At 42.0% G+C, this 12,636-nt stretch overlaps 1 protein-coding gene across 1 annotated transcript in view; it reads right to left on the reverse strand.

The window, feature by feature from the left end:
- Positions 1 to 12,310, reverse strand: part of LOXHD1 (lipoxygenase homology PLAT domains 1) — a gene marked incomplete at its 5' end in the record, with an annotated part of 327,020 nt that extends 314,710 nt beyond the window's left edge. Inside the window, 4 exons of the mRNA XM_084628053.1 lie at positions 1,836 to 1,985; positions 2,704 to 2,855; positions 4,664 to 4,822; positions 12,166 to 12,310. Of these exons, the coding sequence (XP_084484179.1) occupies positions 1,836 to 1,985; positions 2,704 to 2,855; positions 4,664 to 4,822; positions 12,166 to 12,310 (606 nt within the window). The remainder of the gene's footprint in view (positions 1 to 1,835; positions 1,986 to 2,703; positions 2,856 to 4,663; positions 4,823 to 12,165) is intronic.
- Between the last annotated feature and the right edge of the window lie 326 nt (positions 12,311 to 12,636).

A 12,636-nucleotide genomic window follows, 5' to 3' on the forward strand; every position in this document is an offset into this window, starting at 1 on the left:
TTGTTGGAGTCTGTTTTTGAAGCTTTTCTGTTGCAAAATTGCCACCCTTAAATCTTTTACTGAGTGGCCAGAGAGGTTGAAGTGTTCTCCTACCGGTTTTCGAATGTTATGATTCCTGACATCAGATTTGTGTCCATTTATTTTTTTGTATAGAGACTGTCCAGTTTGGCCAATTTTGCAACAGAAAAGCTTCAAAAACCAGACTCCAATGAGAAACTGCTGAGCTTGAATTAATATGCAAACTAGATACCATTAACTTGGGTTTGAATAGAGACTGGGAGTGGCTGGGTCATTACACATAGTGAATCTATTTCCCTATGTTAAGTATCCTCACACCTTCTTGTCAACTGTCTAAATGGGCCATCTTGATTATCACTATAAAAGTTTTTTTCTCCTGCTGATAATAGCTCATCTTAACTAATTAGCCTCTCACAGTTTGTATGGCAACTTCCACCTTCTTTGTATGAATATATATATCTTCTCACTATATCAGGTTTCAGAGTAACAGCCGTGTTAGTCTGTATTCGCAAAAAGAAAAGGAGTACTTGTGGCACCTTAGAGACTAACCAATTTATTTGAGCATGAGCTTTCGTGAGCTACATGCATCCGATGAAGTGAGCTGTAATTGGTTAGTCTCTAAGGTGCCACAAGTACTCCTTTTCTTTTCTCACTATATGTTCCTTTCTATGCATCCGATGAAGTGGGCTGCAGCCCACGAAAGCTTATGCTCTAATAAATTTGTTAGTCTCTAAAGTGCCATAAGTCCTCCTGTTCTTTTTGCGGATACAGACTAACACAGCTGCTACTCTGAAACCTTTCAGAGTAACAGCCGTGTTAGTCTGTATTCGCAAAAAGAAAAGGAGTACTTGTGGCACCTTAGAGACTAACCAATTTATTTGAGCATAAGCTTTCGTGAGCTACAGCTCAAGCTCATGCTCAAATAAATTGGTTAGTCTCTAAGGTGCCACAAGTACTCCTCTTCTACTCTGAAACCTGTGACTTTTGTGACCTCTGTGACTAAATCGTAGCCTTATTAATAACTACCTCACAGGTGTGTTGTAAGGCTAAGTTCATTAAAGTTGTAAAGCTGTTTGAGATCACTGACAGAAAGGCAACATAGATATGCTAGACTACTCAATTAACAGGGCTCATTTACGGTTTGGTAGCTCTCTGCACTGCCAATGAGCAAGCCATTAAGCTCAGCATGAAGGTAAATCATCTGTCAATTAGCAGAGAGCTTGTTAGCTGATCAAAGCTAATGAATTGATGAGTTCTGAGGGGAATCTTGTTCAGTCTTCTTATGCAGAGTTTACGCCTGGTATACTGAGCTTAAAAAGAGGTAATAAGGAATCTTTAGGAACCCAACTGACTCAGGCTTATTTTATATAAATTACAGATAGATCCTTTCATCAAATATCTAGTCTCCTTCACAGCAAACAGAACCTGTAATCCTCTTGCCTTCATACTGTGATTATGGTTATTTAAGAAATCATACAGTTAAAAATGATAAACACTGATTAATGGGTCCCCCAGCCAGATTGGCAGAACTAATATTGGTTCAGATTAGCGGGTATCAGTAACCCTGATTTTAATGGCTTCTGAAAGACCCACTTTAGAAACACATATGACTTACTACCACATTAGTAGTAAAGAGCACATACAGAAAATGACAATTCGTATTTTGAAACCCACCAGTAATTGATTTTTACATGGCTGAAGTTTTATAGCAGATGTAAATCAAATTTATTTTTGAGGATTATTTTTCCAGTATTGCTAAATATAAAGAGAAAAGATCCTATCAGTTTTGGAGGCTTTGACATTTAAAATGTTCTTACCCTGGCATCAGTTCCCGAACCTCTCTTATCTCCAGTCTTCACAGTGACTTTGTATAGCACTTTTCTGTGCATTGCAGAACTGGATCTGATACCAGCATGCTCGTTCCTGTATTGGGGTGCACTTTGGTGATGTCTCTTCATGTGATCAGACTTAAGAAATTTAAAAACCGAGAAGAAAAATTATTGCTGAGAAACCTTATAGGTTTTTTAGTATAGAGGTTTGGTTTTTTTGTTTTAGTTTTGTTGTTGTTGTTGTTTTGGTTGCAGGGGAGAGGGGAGTTTGTTTTGTGTATAGAAGTAAAGCAAGTGGGGTTTGCGCTGTTTTTTTAAACATTTGGAATCCTTGGCATAAATATAATTCCTACTTTCTCTCTCAATTGTCTAATAAATAATGTGATACACTACTTTGAAAGTACAAATTCTAATGTTAAATAGGATGACAAAGCCCTATTATCATTATTTTACAAAATCAGCTGACAGAGAATGGTACTGAAGTCCAAATGGGACGTATGACATACTGACTACTTGTGACTATTAAAGCTTTCACAGCACATTTTTGCAACAGCATGTTATTCTGTGTCTTGATCAAATTCCAGTTTGCTTAAAGTCCTCCTAAAGCTTGGACACTGCATTATTTTACTATGTATCTTCCAGAGTTGTGCAATGTTATTGCCTGCATTAAACATTTCACCCCAGAAGTGGCTGCATTTCAGCAACGCATGAAGTTAATGTTAAATTTGTATATATTATATACATGCATGGCTGTTAAGAGCTTTGGAATTCTTCAGGATGAAGGGTTAGATAAATACATAATATTATTCCTACTAATGTGGAATAGACAAATAAACTGAAATAAAATAGTACGTACAACTGGAAGACACCTGGTAGTCACTCGCAGTCCAAACTTCCTGGCATAGTAGTCAAACAAGTGGGGATCATTCATTGAACTATATTGTGGCAACACATCAACACAACCATTTCTATACCTATGACCACTCAAGCCAGCACTTAAGGTTCGAGCTACAAAAACAGAATAAATAAAGGCATTTATAGCAAGTATATAAGACCATGTCTTCATGTTATTATATAGGTTACAAGTTTAGGATAATATAGCAGCATCTTTACATTTGATGACATTTTTGTATCTGGATTACATAAAGATAGTAAAAGGGATTTTTGTAAAGGATTACAGAGAACAAATCCCACACAGTTTACTGAATCTCTCTTCTGCTATTTTTTTCATCTGTTGGTATTATTAATGCATCTAGAAAATGGCTAGGTAATGGAAATTAACAAATATTGAAGAGTAATTGCAGTGATAAGGAATTCACACACCCTATTTTGTCTTTCTAGCGATAATATCCTCTTTCTTGTAGAAGAAATTGGATTCTGTAGGCACAGCGTTTGATGACAACAGAAACAAGTTAAAAAGGTCTAAAAAGGTAAAAAAAAGTCTTCCAGAGACAATGTGAGTGAAGTAATATCTTTTACTAGACCAACTTCTGTTGGTGAGACAAGCTTTCCAGCCACACACAGCTCTTCCTCAGCTGAAGAAGAACTCCATGTGGCTTGAAAGCTTGTCTCTCTTACCAACAGAAGTTTGTCCAGTGAAAGATATTACCTCACCCACCGTGTCTCTCCAATATCTTGGGACTGACATGGCTACAACAACACTACATACAAAAATTCTTCCAGACATTTAAAGTGAGAATGAGTATGTTCACTTTTCCTCAGAAATTAATTCTTCTTCTCATGATAAAAATTAAGCTTCTTATTCATAGAACTAATTAATTTTGGAAGCCAGAGCTCAATAGCAATCTCAACGAAAATTTGCACTACCCATGATCAAAATAGCATATAATTGCACATGATGAAATATATACGAGCTGCAAAGGAGCTGGTTCCCCAGTGGAAACTGAGTGTATTTAGCACTTCTCAGGACTGAGCCCTAACCATATAAATAATAAAGATTTTAAAGATGTTTGATAAATATTTAAAAAAACAAAAAGCAAAAATCATAGAAATCAAAAGTAATAGCAAAGTCAGTGGAGTATATATGTACATGTCTAAGTCAGCCTGCTTTTTGCAACAACAGCTCAGAACTAGCTAACAACAGGTTTGAGAATCCATTGCCAAAGGAATTTCTAAATAATGCAAAAGGATTAACCAGTAAACTGGCTTTACAGTCGGAGGTGAATAGTAGTTTTAGATCTACTTCAGAAGTTCTCAGCTTCTAGGCAGGGATCCACCTTCCTACCGCTACTCACAGTGGGCCACAAGCATTTGCATAAGGCTTCTATGGTATTAAAGTGATAGGCACAGTACAAAAACCTGGGTAGAATAAAATAAGTGTAGCTCATGAACCACCTCCTGTTGCAAGTCTCCAGTCTTCTAAGGACTTACTCCATCATCATTGCACCATTTTCCATAGCAACTCCACTAAAATGCCATGAAAAATGACACACAGGATTCTGGGGCACGCTGAAAGTGAAGCAATTGCAACTGACTAGAAGTGTGCATAGTATTAAAATGTCTGAGAACCCATGACCTACTGTACTGCTTCAAAATATGGCCATTTGGTACAAAGTCTTCTGAAATCCTTCTGTACACATTTCTTTGAGTCAGGTACATGTCACAGACAGTGATGTCAGCAGGACTTATTATATTTAATAACAGGCACATTCAAACCCACAGTCAAAATCTGCTCCTCTTACAAAGATTTTCAGTACATTTAATTCTTAACACCTCATTCAAACTATCCCAGCCAGGGAATCACCAGATCATTACTTGTTCTTACTGTGTCAACTGACAGAGAAATATTTACTTACCTGCAAAAGGTGCTTTTCTGCTCAGCACAGATTCAACAGGCCTGTGATTCAAGGTTACTCTATATTTCCGGAGGGACTTAGTCCAAGGTTCTGATTTGTTGCGTGGGTCATTCCAAATAGGTTTGTCCCGCAGAGGTGAAACATCTCGGAACTGGAATCCTAATCAGAATCAAATAGTCACCAGTAATGTTGTGTCACAACTTCTAAAAGTGACAGATGACATTCCCCACCTCAAAAACAACGAGGAACCTTAAAACAGATTTATTTGGGTATAAGCTTTCATGGGTAAAACCCCCCATTTCTTCAGATGCATCTGATGCATGCATCAGACGTTGGGGGGGTGTGGGGGATTTACACATGAAAGCTTATGCCCAAATAAATCTGTTAGTCTTTAAGGTGCCACCAGACTCCTCATTGTTTTTGTGGATACAAACTAACACAGCTACCCCTCTGATACTTATTCCCCACCTCAGAGAGTTTATAATCTAAAAAACATTGTGGGCTTTGTGAAAGAGGTGAGTCCTTCAGAGAGACGTGTATGCAGAGAGGGTATGCCTTGGTGAGCTAGGACTGGAGGGTATCGTGTGTGTATAATGCACACGTCAGTGTTGGTTACATGTCCCCTTCTGTGCCCAATCCACATAAGAAGGGAGTCTGATAGAGACCCCAGCTACAGAGCCCAGCTCTTCAGCAAAAGCTGTCAAGACTCACAAGTTAAGCTCTGAGAGTTCCCCAGTTCAGTCCCTGATATACTGGCTGCAATCTTGGCCAATGCAAATTGGGCCATGTGTAACCCAGCCTTACGCAGCGTGGCTCTCTCTTCCCCTGTAGTGACTGGTGCATAAGAACGGCCATACTGGGTCAGACCAAAGGTCCATCCAGCCCAGTATCCTGTCTACCGACAGTGGCCAATGCCAGGTGCCCCAGAAGGAGTGAACCTAACAGGTAATGATCTAGTGATCTCTCTCCTGCCATCCATCTCCATCCTCTGACAAACAGAGGCTAGGGACACCATTCCTTACTTATCCTGGCTAATAGCCATTAATGGACTTAACCTCCATGAATTTATCCAGTTCTCTTTTAAACCCTGTTATAGTCCTAGCCTTCACAACCTCCTCAGGCAAGGAGTTCCACAGGTTGACTGTGCACTGAATGAAGAAGAACTTCCTTTTATTTGTTTTAAACCTGCTACCCATTAATTTCATTTGGTGGCCCCTAGTTCTTAAATTATGGGAACAAGTAATTAACTTTTCCTTATTCACCTTCTCCACACCACTCATGATTTTATATCCCTCTATCATATCTTAATCTCCTCTTTTCCAAGCTGAAAAGTCCTAGCCTAGCATGTCAGCTTTTATGCTAACAGACCTAGGCCTTTTAGAGCAGGCAGTAGAAGCTCAGGTTTTTAGATTCAGAGGTCCCAGGTGTTGTTAAATGTTGAAGGTTGGAAAGTCATTGCCTTGGTAATACTGTTCAGGCTGCTCCGTGCTTCTGTCATTGGACAAGCAGATAATGCGAATTCAGCAGACCTCAATGTTACTCCTAAAGAACGATCACAGTCGCAGTTCAGTGACAAAGGCACTCGGCCCAGTTTACTGCCCTCAAGGCACAGTCCTAGCATCCTGGCTCCGTGGTTACAGGTACAACTAACACATGAGTGCCCAGTGGCAAGGAGTATCTCAGTCAGCAGCAGGAGTCTCTGCTAGGCTACACAAAGGATTGAGGCAAGGTACCCTGACATTTGTAGTCTGAGACAAACGGGGATACACAACTTATATACTGCCTTACGTGTTTCAAGATCTCTGTTTGCTACCTCCCTTGTTCCTGATATCTTGGACAAAACATCCCTATTCGTTGTTCTGTCAAACCACCTTATCTTGTACTAGATTGGGGTGTACCTGTACTAGCCTTCTGAAATATACTTAACTACCCTTATAGTTATGTAAGCACAGTCTGAATGAGCTCTCCCCCGACATCTAGTGGTGAGCTGTGGAAAAGGACTTCAGGAGCAGATCTCGTTTGCATAGGCACACCCACCCTGCCTAGCTGCTCAGCATGATGGGATTGCTTGCCCAAATTATCACTTGTGGCTGGTATGGGATCCCCAGTCTCCTTGTTATTGGTGCAAGAGTAATAAAGGGCTGTTATCCTTGTTGTGTGAATCAAGGGCAGCAGAACTGTACTTGGCATTTCCCGATTGAGGGAATCACACTCAACTGAATGGCACTCGCTAGACAGGGGATATGGGTTCCAAAGCCCAGTGAGTTGAGAGAGGGCTGTGACAAGTACTTGTATCTGGTGTGGGGGGCTTTGCCTAAGGTCACAGACACCATTTGACCCTTCCGCTCTCCACTGTGTAATAACAGAGCTAATTTACATTCAATTGAGAGTCTTGTTACATGCTGCAGAGCTGAAATTACTTATACCTAGGTCTAAGTATTAGACCTGCTTTGGGACAGTGTGTCTGATGCAAGAAACTACCCAGTGTGCACCAGAACTGAGGCTCCCCCACTAACAGCTGAAATCACTCAGAACTGAAATTACTGAGAGCTGGTAAGGGGGGGTCCTGAAGACATCTTGGCACAGCCAGCAGGGTGGCGGGCAGAGATTGCCAGAGCAGAGCCCCGCAGAGAGGGGCAGTGAGTGAGTGCCCAAGCAGCAGAGGGAGTAAGGGGCCTCTTTACCTGCCCCCATCCACCTAGGGTAGGAGGTGAACTCTGCAGATGCACCTCCGAACTCTGGATCTGCACTGTCCAAGGACAGCAACAGTGAGTGGGGTGCAGAGAAGGGTCGGGCAAATACAAGGGGAATTTTGCATTGCTGGACTTGAGACCCTGAAGGGAAAAGGACACTTCCCAACTTACTTGACAGTGGGTCTTTTGCTCATGGTTTATGTTTATAAACCCTGTTTGTGGTGTTTCCCCAAATTAATACCACATTATTTCCCTCCTTTAATTAAAGTTTTTTCTACACTCAGACTCTGTGCTTGCAAGAGAGGAAGTATCACCTCTTAGAGGTGCCCAGGGGGTGGGGTTTAATTGTCCCAGGTCACTGGGTGGGAGCTCAAGTGTTGTATTGTTGAAAAGGAACTTCTAGATACTGAACCCGGCCCTTGTTGCAGCCATCTCTGACGGGCAGAAGGGTTACAGTTAGAAAATGTTTCCTAATATCTAACAGAAATCTCTCTTGCTGCCAATTAAACTGGTTACTTCTTCTCCTACCTTCCATGAAGAACAACTGATGATGGTCCTGTTTATAATAGCCCTTAACATATTTGAAGACTGTTATCAGGTCCCCCCTCAGTCTTCTTTTCTTAAGACTAAACATGCCCAGTTTTTTTAACCTTTCCTCATAGGTCTGGTTTCCTAAACCTTTTGTCACTCCTCATGAATAAGCACAATCACCCTTCCTCCACATGATGCCAGCAAGACAGACCTCCCAGTATCACTGCAGCACCTAGCCATGCTCACCACCAATTACTTCCTTGTGATACATTTCAACTTTAAAAACCTAGTAAACTTAATTATATTTTGGGTTTGACCCTACCCTTAGCGATGCAGGCAAGTATAAGTGCCTACTTAGTTCAAACTGCTGATTTTTTACTGTTAAATAGGCTTATAATTTTCATCCTTGACTACTTTAGGAAAAAGGTTTGAGCATCAAGGAAGGGAAAGGGGAGTCAGGATTCCTGGGCAACATTCCCTCTGAGTTTTCTTTGTAGTGAGAGGGCTACAAACTCCAATGGACAATACATTTTTGTCCTCAGGCAAGCTTACAGGTTTGTTTTTTAAAGACTTCTTACACTGAGCTAACTCGCCACTGTGGTGCTACAACTATGTATATGCACTGAGAAGGAAAGTATTTTTACGACAGCACACTAAAACTAAAGATGACCAAACTAAAATGAAATTTGTAATTTATCATCTTTCAGTTTAAAGGTCCCCTTGTTCTTGTATTATTGACAAGGATAAAGCATAGAATATCAGGGTTGGAAGGGACCTCAGGAGGTCATCTAGTAATAGGAGCACCTTCTATATGGAAGTATACTCTTCATTATTTTGCATACCACTATTATGTCTCCCCTGACGCATCTCCTCTCTCATCTAAACAGACCCAATCTTTTCATGTCTCCTCATACAAAAGTCTCTCCACTCTTCCAGATATTTTCCATCACCTATTTCTAAACTCCTACTTCAGTTATAACTTTTTTGAGACAAAAAAAACAAAACAAAACGAGGAGGCCTTGTGGCACCTTGGAGACTAACAAATGTATTTGGGCGTAAGCTTTTGTGGGCTAGAACCCACTTCATCAGATTTATGAAGTAAAAGATACAGGAGCAGGTATAAATACATGAAAGGATGTGTTTTGATTTACCAAGTGTTAGGTCAGTCTAATGAGATAAATCAATTAACAGCAGGATACCAAGGGAGGAGAAATAACTTTTGAAGTGGTAAGAGAGTGGCCCATTACAGACAGTTGACAATAAGGTGTGAGTAACTGTAGGGAGAAATTAGTATTGGGGAAATTAAGTTTAGGTTTTGTAATGACCCAATCACTTCCAGTCTTTATTCAGGCCTAATCTGATGGTATCTAGTTTGCAAGTTAATTCCAGTTCTGCAGCTTCATGTTGGAGTCTGTTTTTGAAGGTTTTTTGTTGAAGTATTTCCTCTTTGAGGTCTGTTATTGAGTGACCAGAGAGACTGAAGTGTTCTCCTACTGGTTTTTGAATATTATGATTCCTGATGTCACATTTGTGTCCATTTATTCTTTTGCGTAGAGACTGTTCGGTTTTGCCAATGTACATGGCAAAGGGGCATTGCTGGTACATGATGGCATATATCACATTGGTAGATGTGCAATAAGCCCCGGATAATGTGGCTGATGTAGTTAGGTCCTATGATGGTGTCCCTTGAATAGATATGAGGACAGAGTTGGCAACAGGCTTTGTTGCAGGGTTTGGTCCCTGGATTGGTGGTTTTGTTGTGTGGTGTGTAGTTGCTGGTGAGTATTTGCTTCAGGTTGGGGGGGCTGTCTATAAGCGAGGACTGGTCTGCCTCCCAAGGTCTGTGAAAGTGAGGGGTCGCCCTTCAGGATAGGTTATAGATCTTTGATGATGCACTGGAGATGTTTAGTTGGGGGCTGTAGGTGACGGCTAGTGGCGTTCTGTTACTTTCTTTGTTGAGCCTGTCTTGTAGTAGGTGACTTCTCGGTACCCTTCTGCCTCTTTCAATCTGTTTCTTCACTTCACCAGGTGGTACTGCAGTGTTAAGGATGCTTGATAGAGATTCTGTACGTGTTTGTCTCTGTCTGAGGGATTGGAGGAAATGCGATTGTATCTTAGAGCTTGGCTGTAGACAATGGATCATGTGATGTGGTCTGGATGAAAGCTGGAAGCATGTAGGTAAGTATAGCGGTCAGTAGGTTTCTGGTATAGGGTGGTGTTTATGTGACCATCACTTATTAGCACTGTAGTGTCTAGGAAGTGGACCAGGCTGAGGTTGATGGTAGAGTGGAAATCATTGAAATCTTGGTGGAATTCCTCAAGGGCCTCCTTCCCATGGGTCCAGATGATGAAGATGTCATCAATGTAGCGCAAGTAGAGTAAGGACATCAGGGGACGAGAGCTGAGGAAGCGTTGTTCTACGTTAGCCATAAAAATGTTGGCATATTGAGGGGCCATGCTGGTACCCATAACAGTCCCACTGACTTGAAGGTATAAATTGTTCCCAAATCTGAAATAGTTGTGGGTGAGGACAAAGTCACAAAGTTCTGCCACCAGGTTTGCCGTGACATTATCGGGGATACTGTTCCTGACGGCTTGTAGTCCATCTTTGTGCGGAACGTTGGTGTAGAGGGCTTCTACATCCATAGTGGCCAGGATGATGTTTTCTGGAAGATCATCAAAGGAGTATAGTTTCCTCAGGAAGTCAGTGGTGTCTCGAAGATAGCTGGGAGTGCTGGTAGCATAGGGCCTGAGGAGAGAGTCTACATAGCCAGATAATCCTGCTGTCAGGGTGCCAATGCCTGAGATGATGGGGTGTCCATGATTCCCCTGTTTATGGATTTTGGGTAGCAGGTCGAATACCCCTGGTCAGGGCTCTAGGGGTGTGTCAATGTAGATTTGTTCCTGTGCGTCTTGACAGAGTTTCTTGAGCAGATGGTGTAGTTTCTTTTGGTAATCCGCAGTGGGGTCAGAGGGTAATGGCCTGTAGAATGTGGTGTCAGACAGGGTGCCAGAACTGAACACAGTATTCCAAGCAAGGGCACTGATTTATATGACAGCATTATAGATACAGTAAGATTAAGGCAAAATAAAATAACCATTCATCTCAACAGAAACTTGCAAGTGGCAGAGAAACAGATCTCGTGATGAGAGTTTAGCAGAAACACTGGCTTATATATTTGCAAGTTTCCCAAAAGAATTAAAGCATAATCTCATAATAAGGAAACAGCAAGACAAAAGAGAGAACTGCTAGGACTAGTGATGATCAGACTCAGACCTCCCTGTATTATTTATTATTTGTCTCTCTCCAGACTGGGTGTGGGAGATTCACAGGGGTTCACAGACCATATGCTGGTCCTACAATGCAGTTGTGGGGGTGCACAACCCCTTAAGCAGCAACAAGGGTGAGCCAGGTAGCGAAGGCTGTGTGCCTGCTATAGCTACCCTACAGACCAAGGCCTGTTTCCCCACAGCTGGGGCCACATTGCCAGGTCACTAAATGCACAGGAGCACCTCCCTTTCCCCCTGTGATCTCCTACACCCACCCCTACCAGGAATCCCTGCCTTCCCCACCCTGCTCCTTACTCAGGTCTGCCCTGCTTCCCAGTCCCCCGTACCAAGATGAACCATGAGTTCTGGCAGGCTGAGGGCCCAGAACACAGACTGGGACCTGGGTGCCAGCCACACTCCCTGCCACGTGACATGTGCGGTAGACACAAGATTGCTACATGGCCACACATGCACACAGTTTACAGGGAACATTGCTCCTGAGTCCCGTTTCCAGCTCTGCCACTAATATATTGTGTGCCTTTGGGAAAGTCACATAAGGCCTGATTTTCAAAACGTGCACACAGGGGTGTGCAATTGTCCACAAACATCATGACTACATACACAGATCAAGTATTTTTACATCCTTAAATGGCCACGTATGCATCTAACTGGTCATCTGCACCTGCACAATCACAATTTGAGCATGCATTCGTGGTAAATGAATGCACTACTCAGCGTCCATTATAAAGAGTTAGCGGTAGTTCTACTTTATTTTTAACCTCCATATTATGATGTTTCGATTATAGAAGGATGTTTACAATATAAGGGATCTGCTTTTCTTTTTGTTGTATGTGTACACTTCAGAAGTTTCAAATGCGCACTGATGGAAGAACACAACTCCAAGGCTTTACCAGCTGCAAATTGTGTTTCCCCAGCCACAGAATAAACCAAAGAGATGCAATGAGAGCATGTAGCCATTACCAGATAGATTCCTTAACACACCCTTACCTGTGGAGGGTTGTATCCGTGGTGCAGTATGACTGGGATAGGGGTCTCTGGGCCTCATGTTCTCAAAGGCACACTGTGCAGTTTGTGGATGCAGAATCCCTGTCACTGAAGGAGAGGAGTTATAATACTGCATTTGGGTTGGCATTTTCAGTCAGTGCCCAGTTGATCACAGGTGACAGGGCCAGCAAATCTTGAGCAGGGCTAGGTCTTATTAAAGTCCTGAAGGTTCAGTATCTCTCCTGCATTAGTAAAAGGGCAAAAACAACATTCAGACCAAGTACTCACAAAGATATTACCAGCATACACAATGGAAGGTATCTGTAAAAGAAAAACAATATACAGTCACGAAGGTGAGGGGTGTTGTGTGTGTTGCAGACACATCTAGCACCACATTTTGGGCAGAAAGGGTCTAGACACACCTAGCACCATGATGGCAGAAGGGAGCGTTATTTGGAGGCAGGGAGCTGCAAA

This window comes from Lepidochelys olivacea (assembly GCF_965140295.1).
Source record: "Lepidochelys olivacea isolate rLepOli2 genome assembly, chromosome: 5".
Taxonomy (NCBI): Eukaryota; Metazoa; Chordata; order Testudines; family Cheloniidae; genus Lepidochelys; species Lepidochelys olivacea.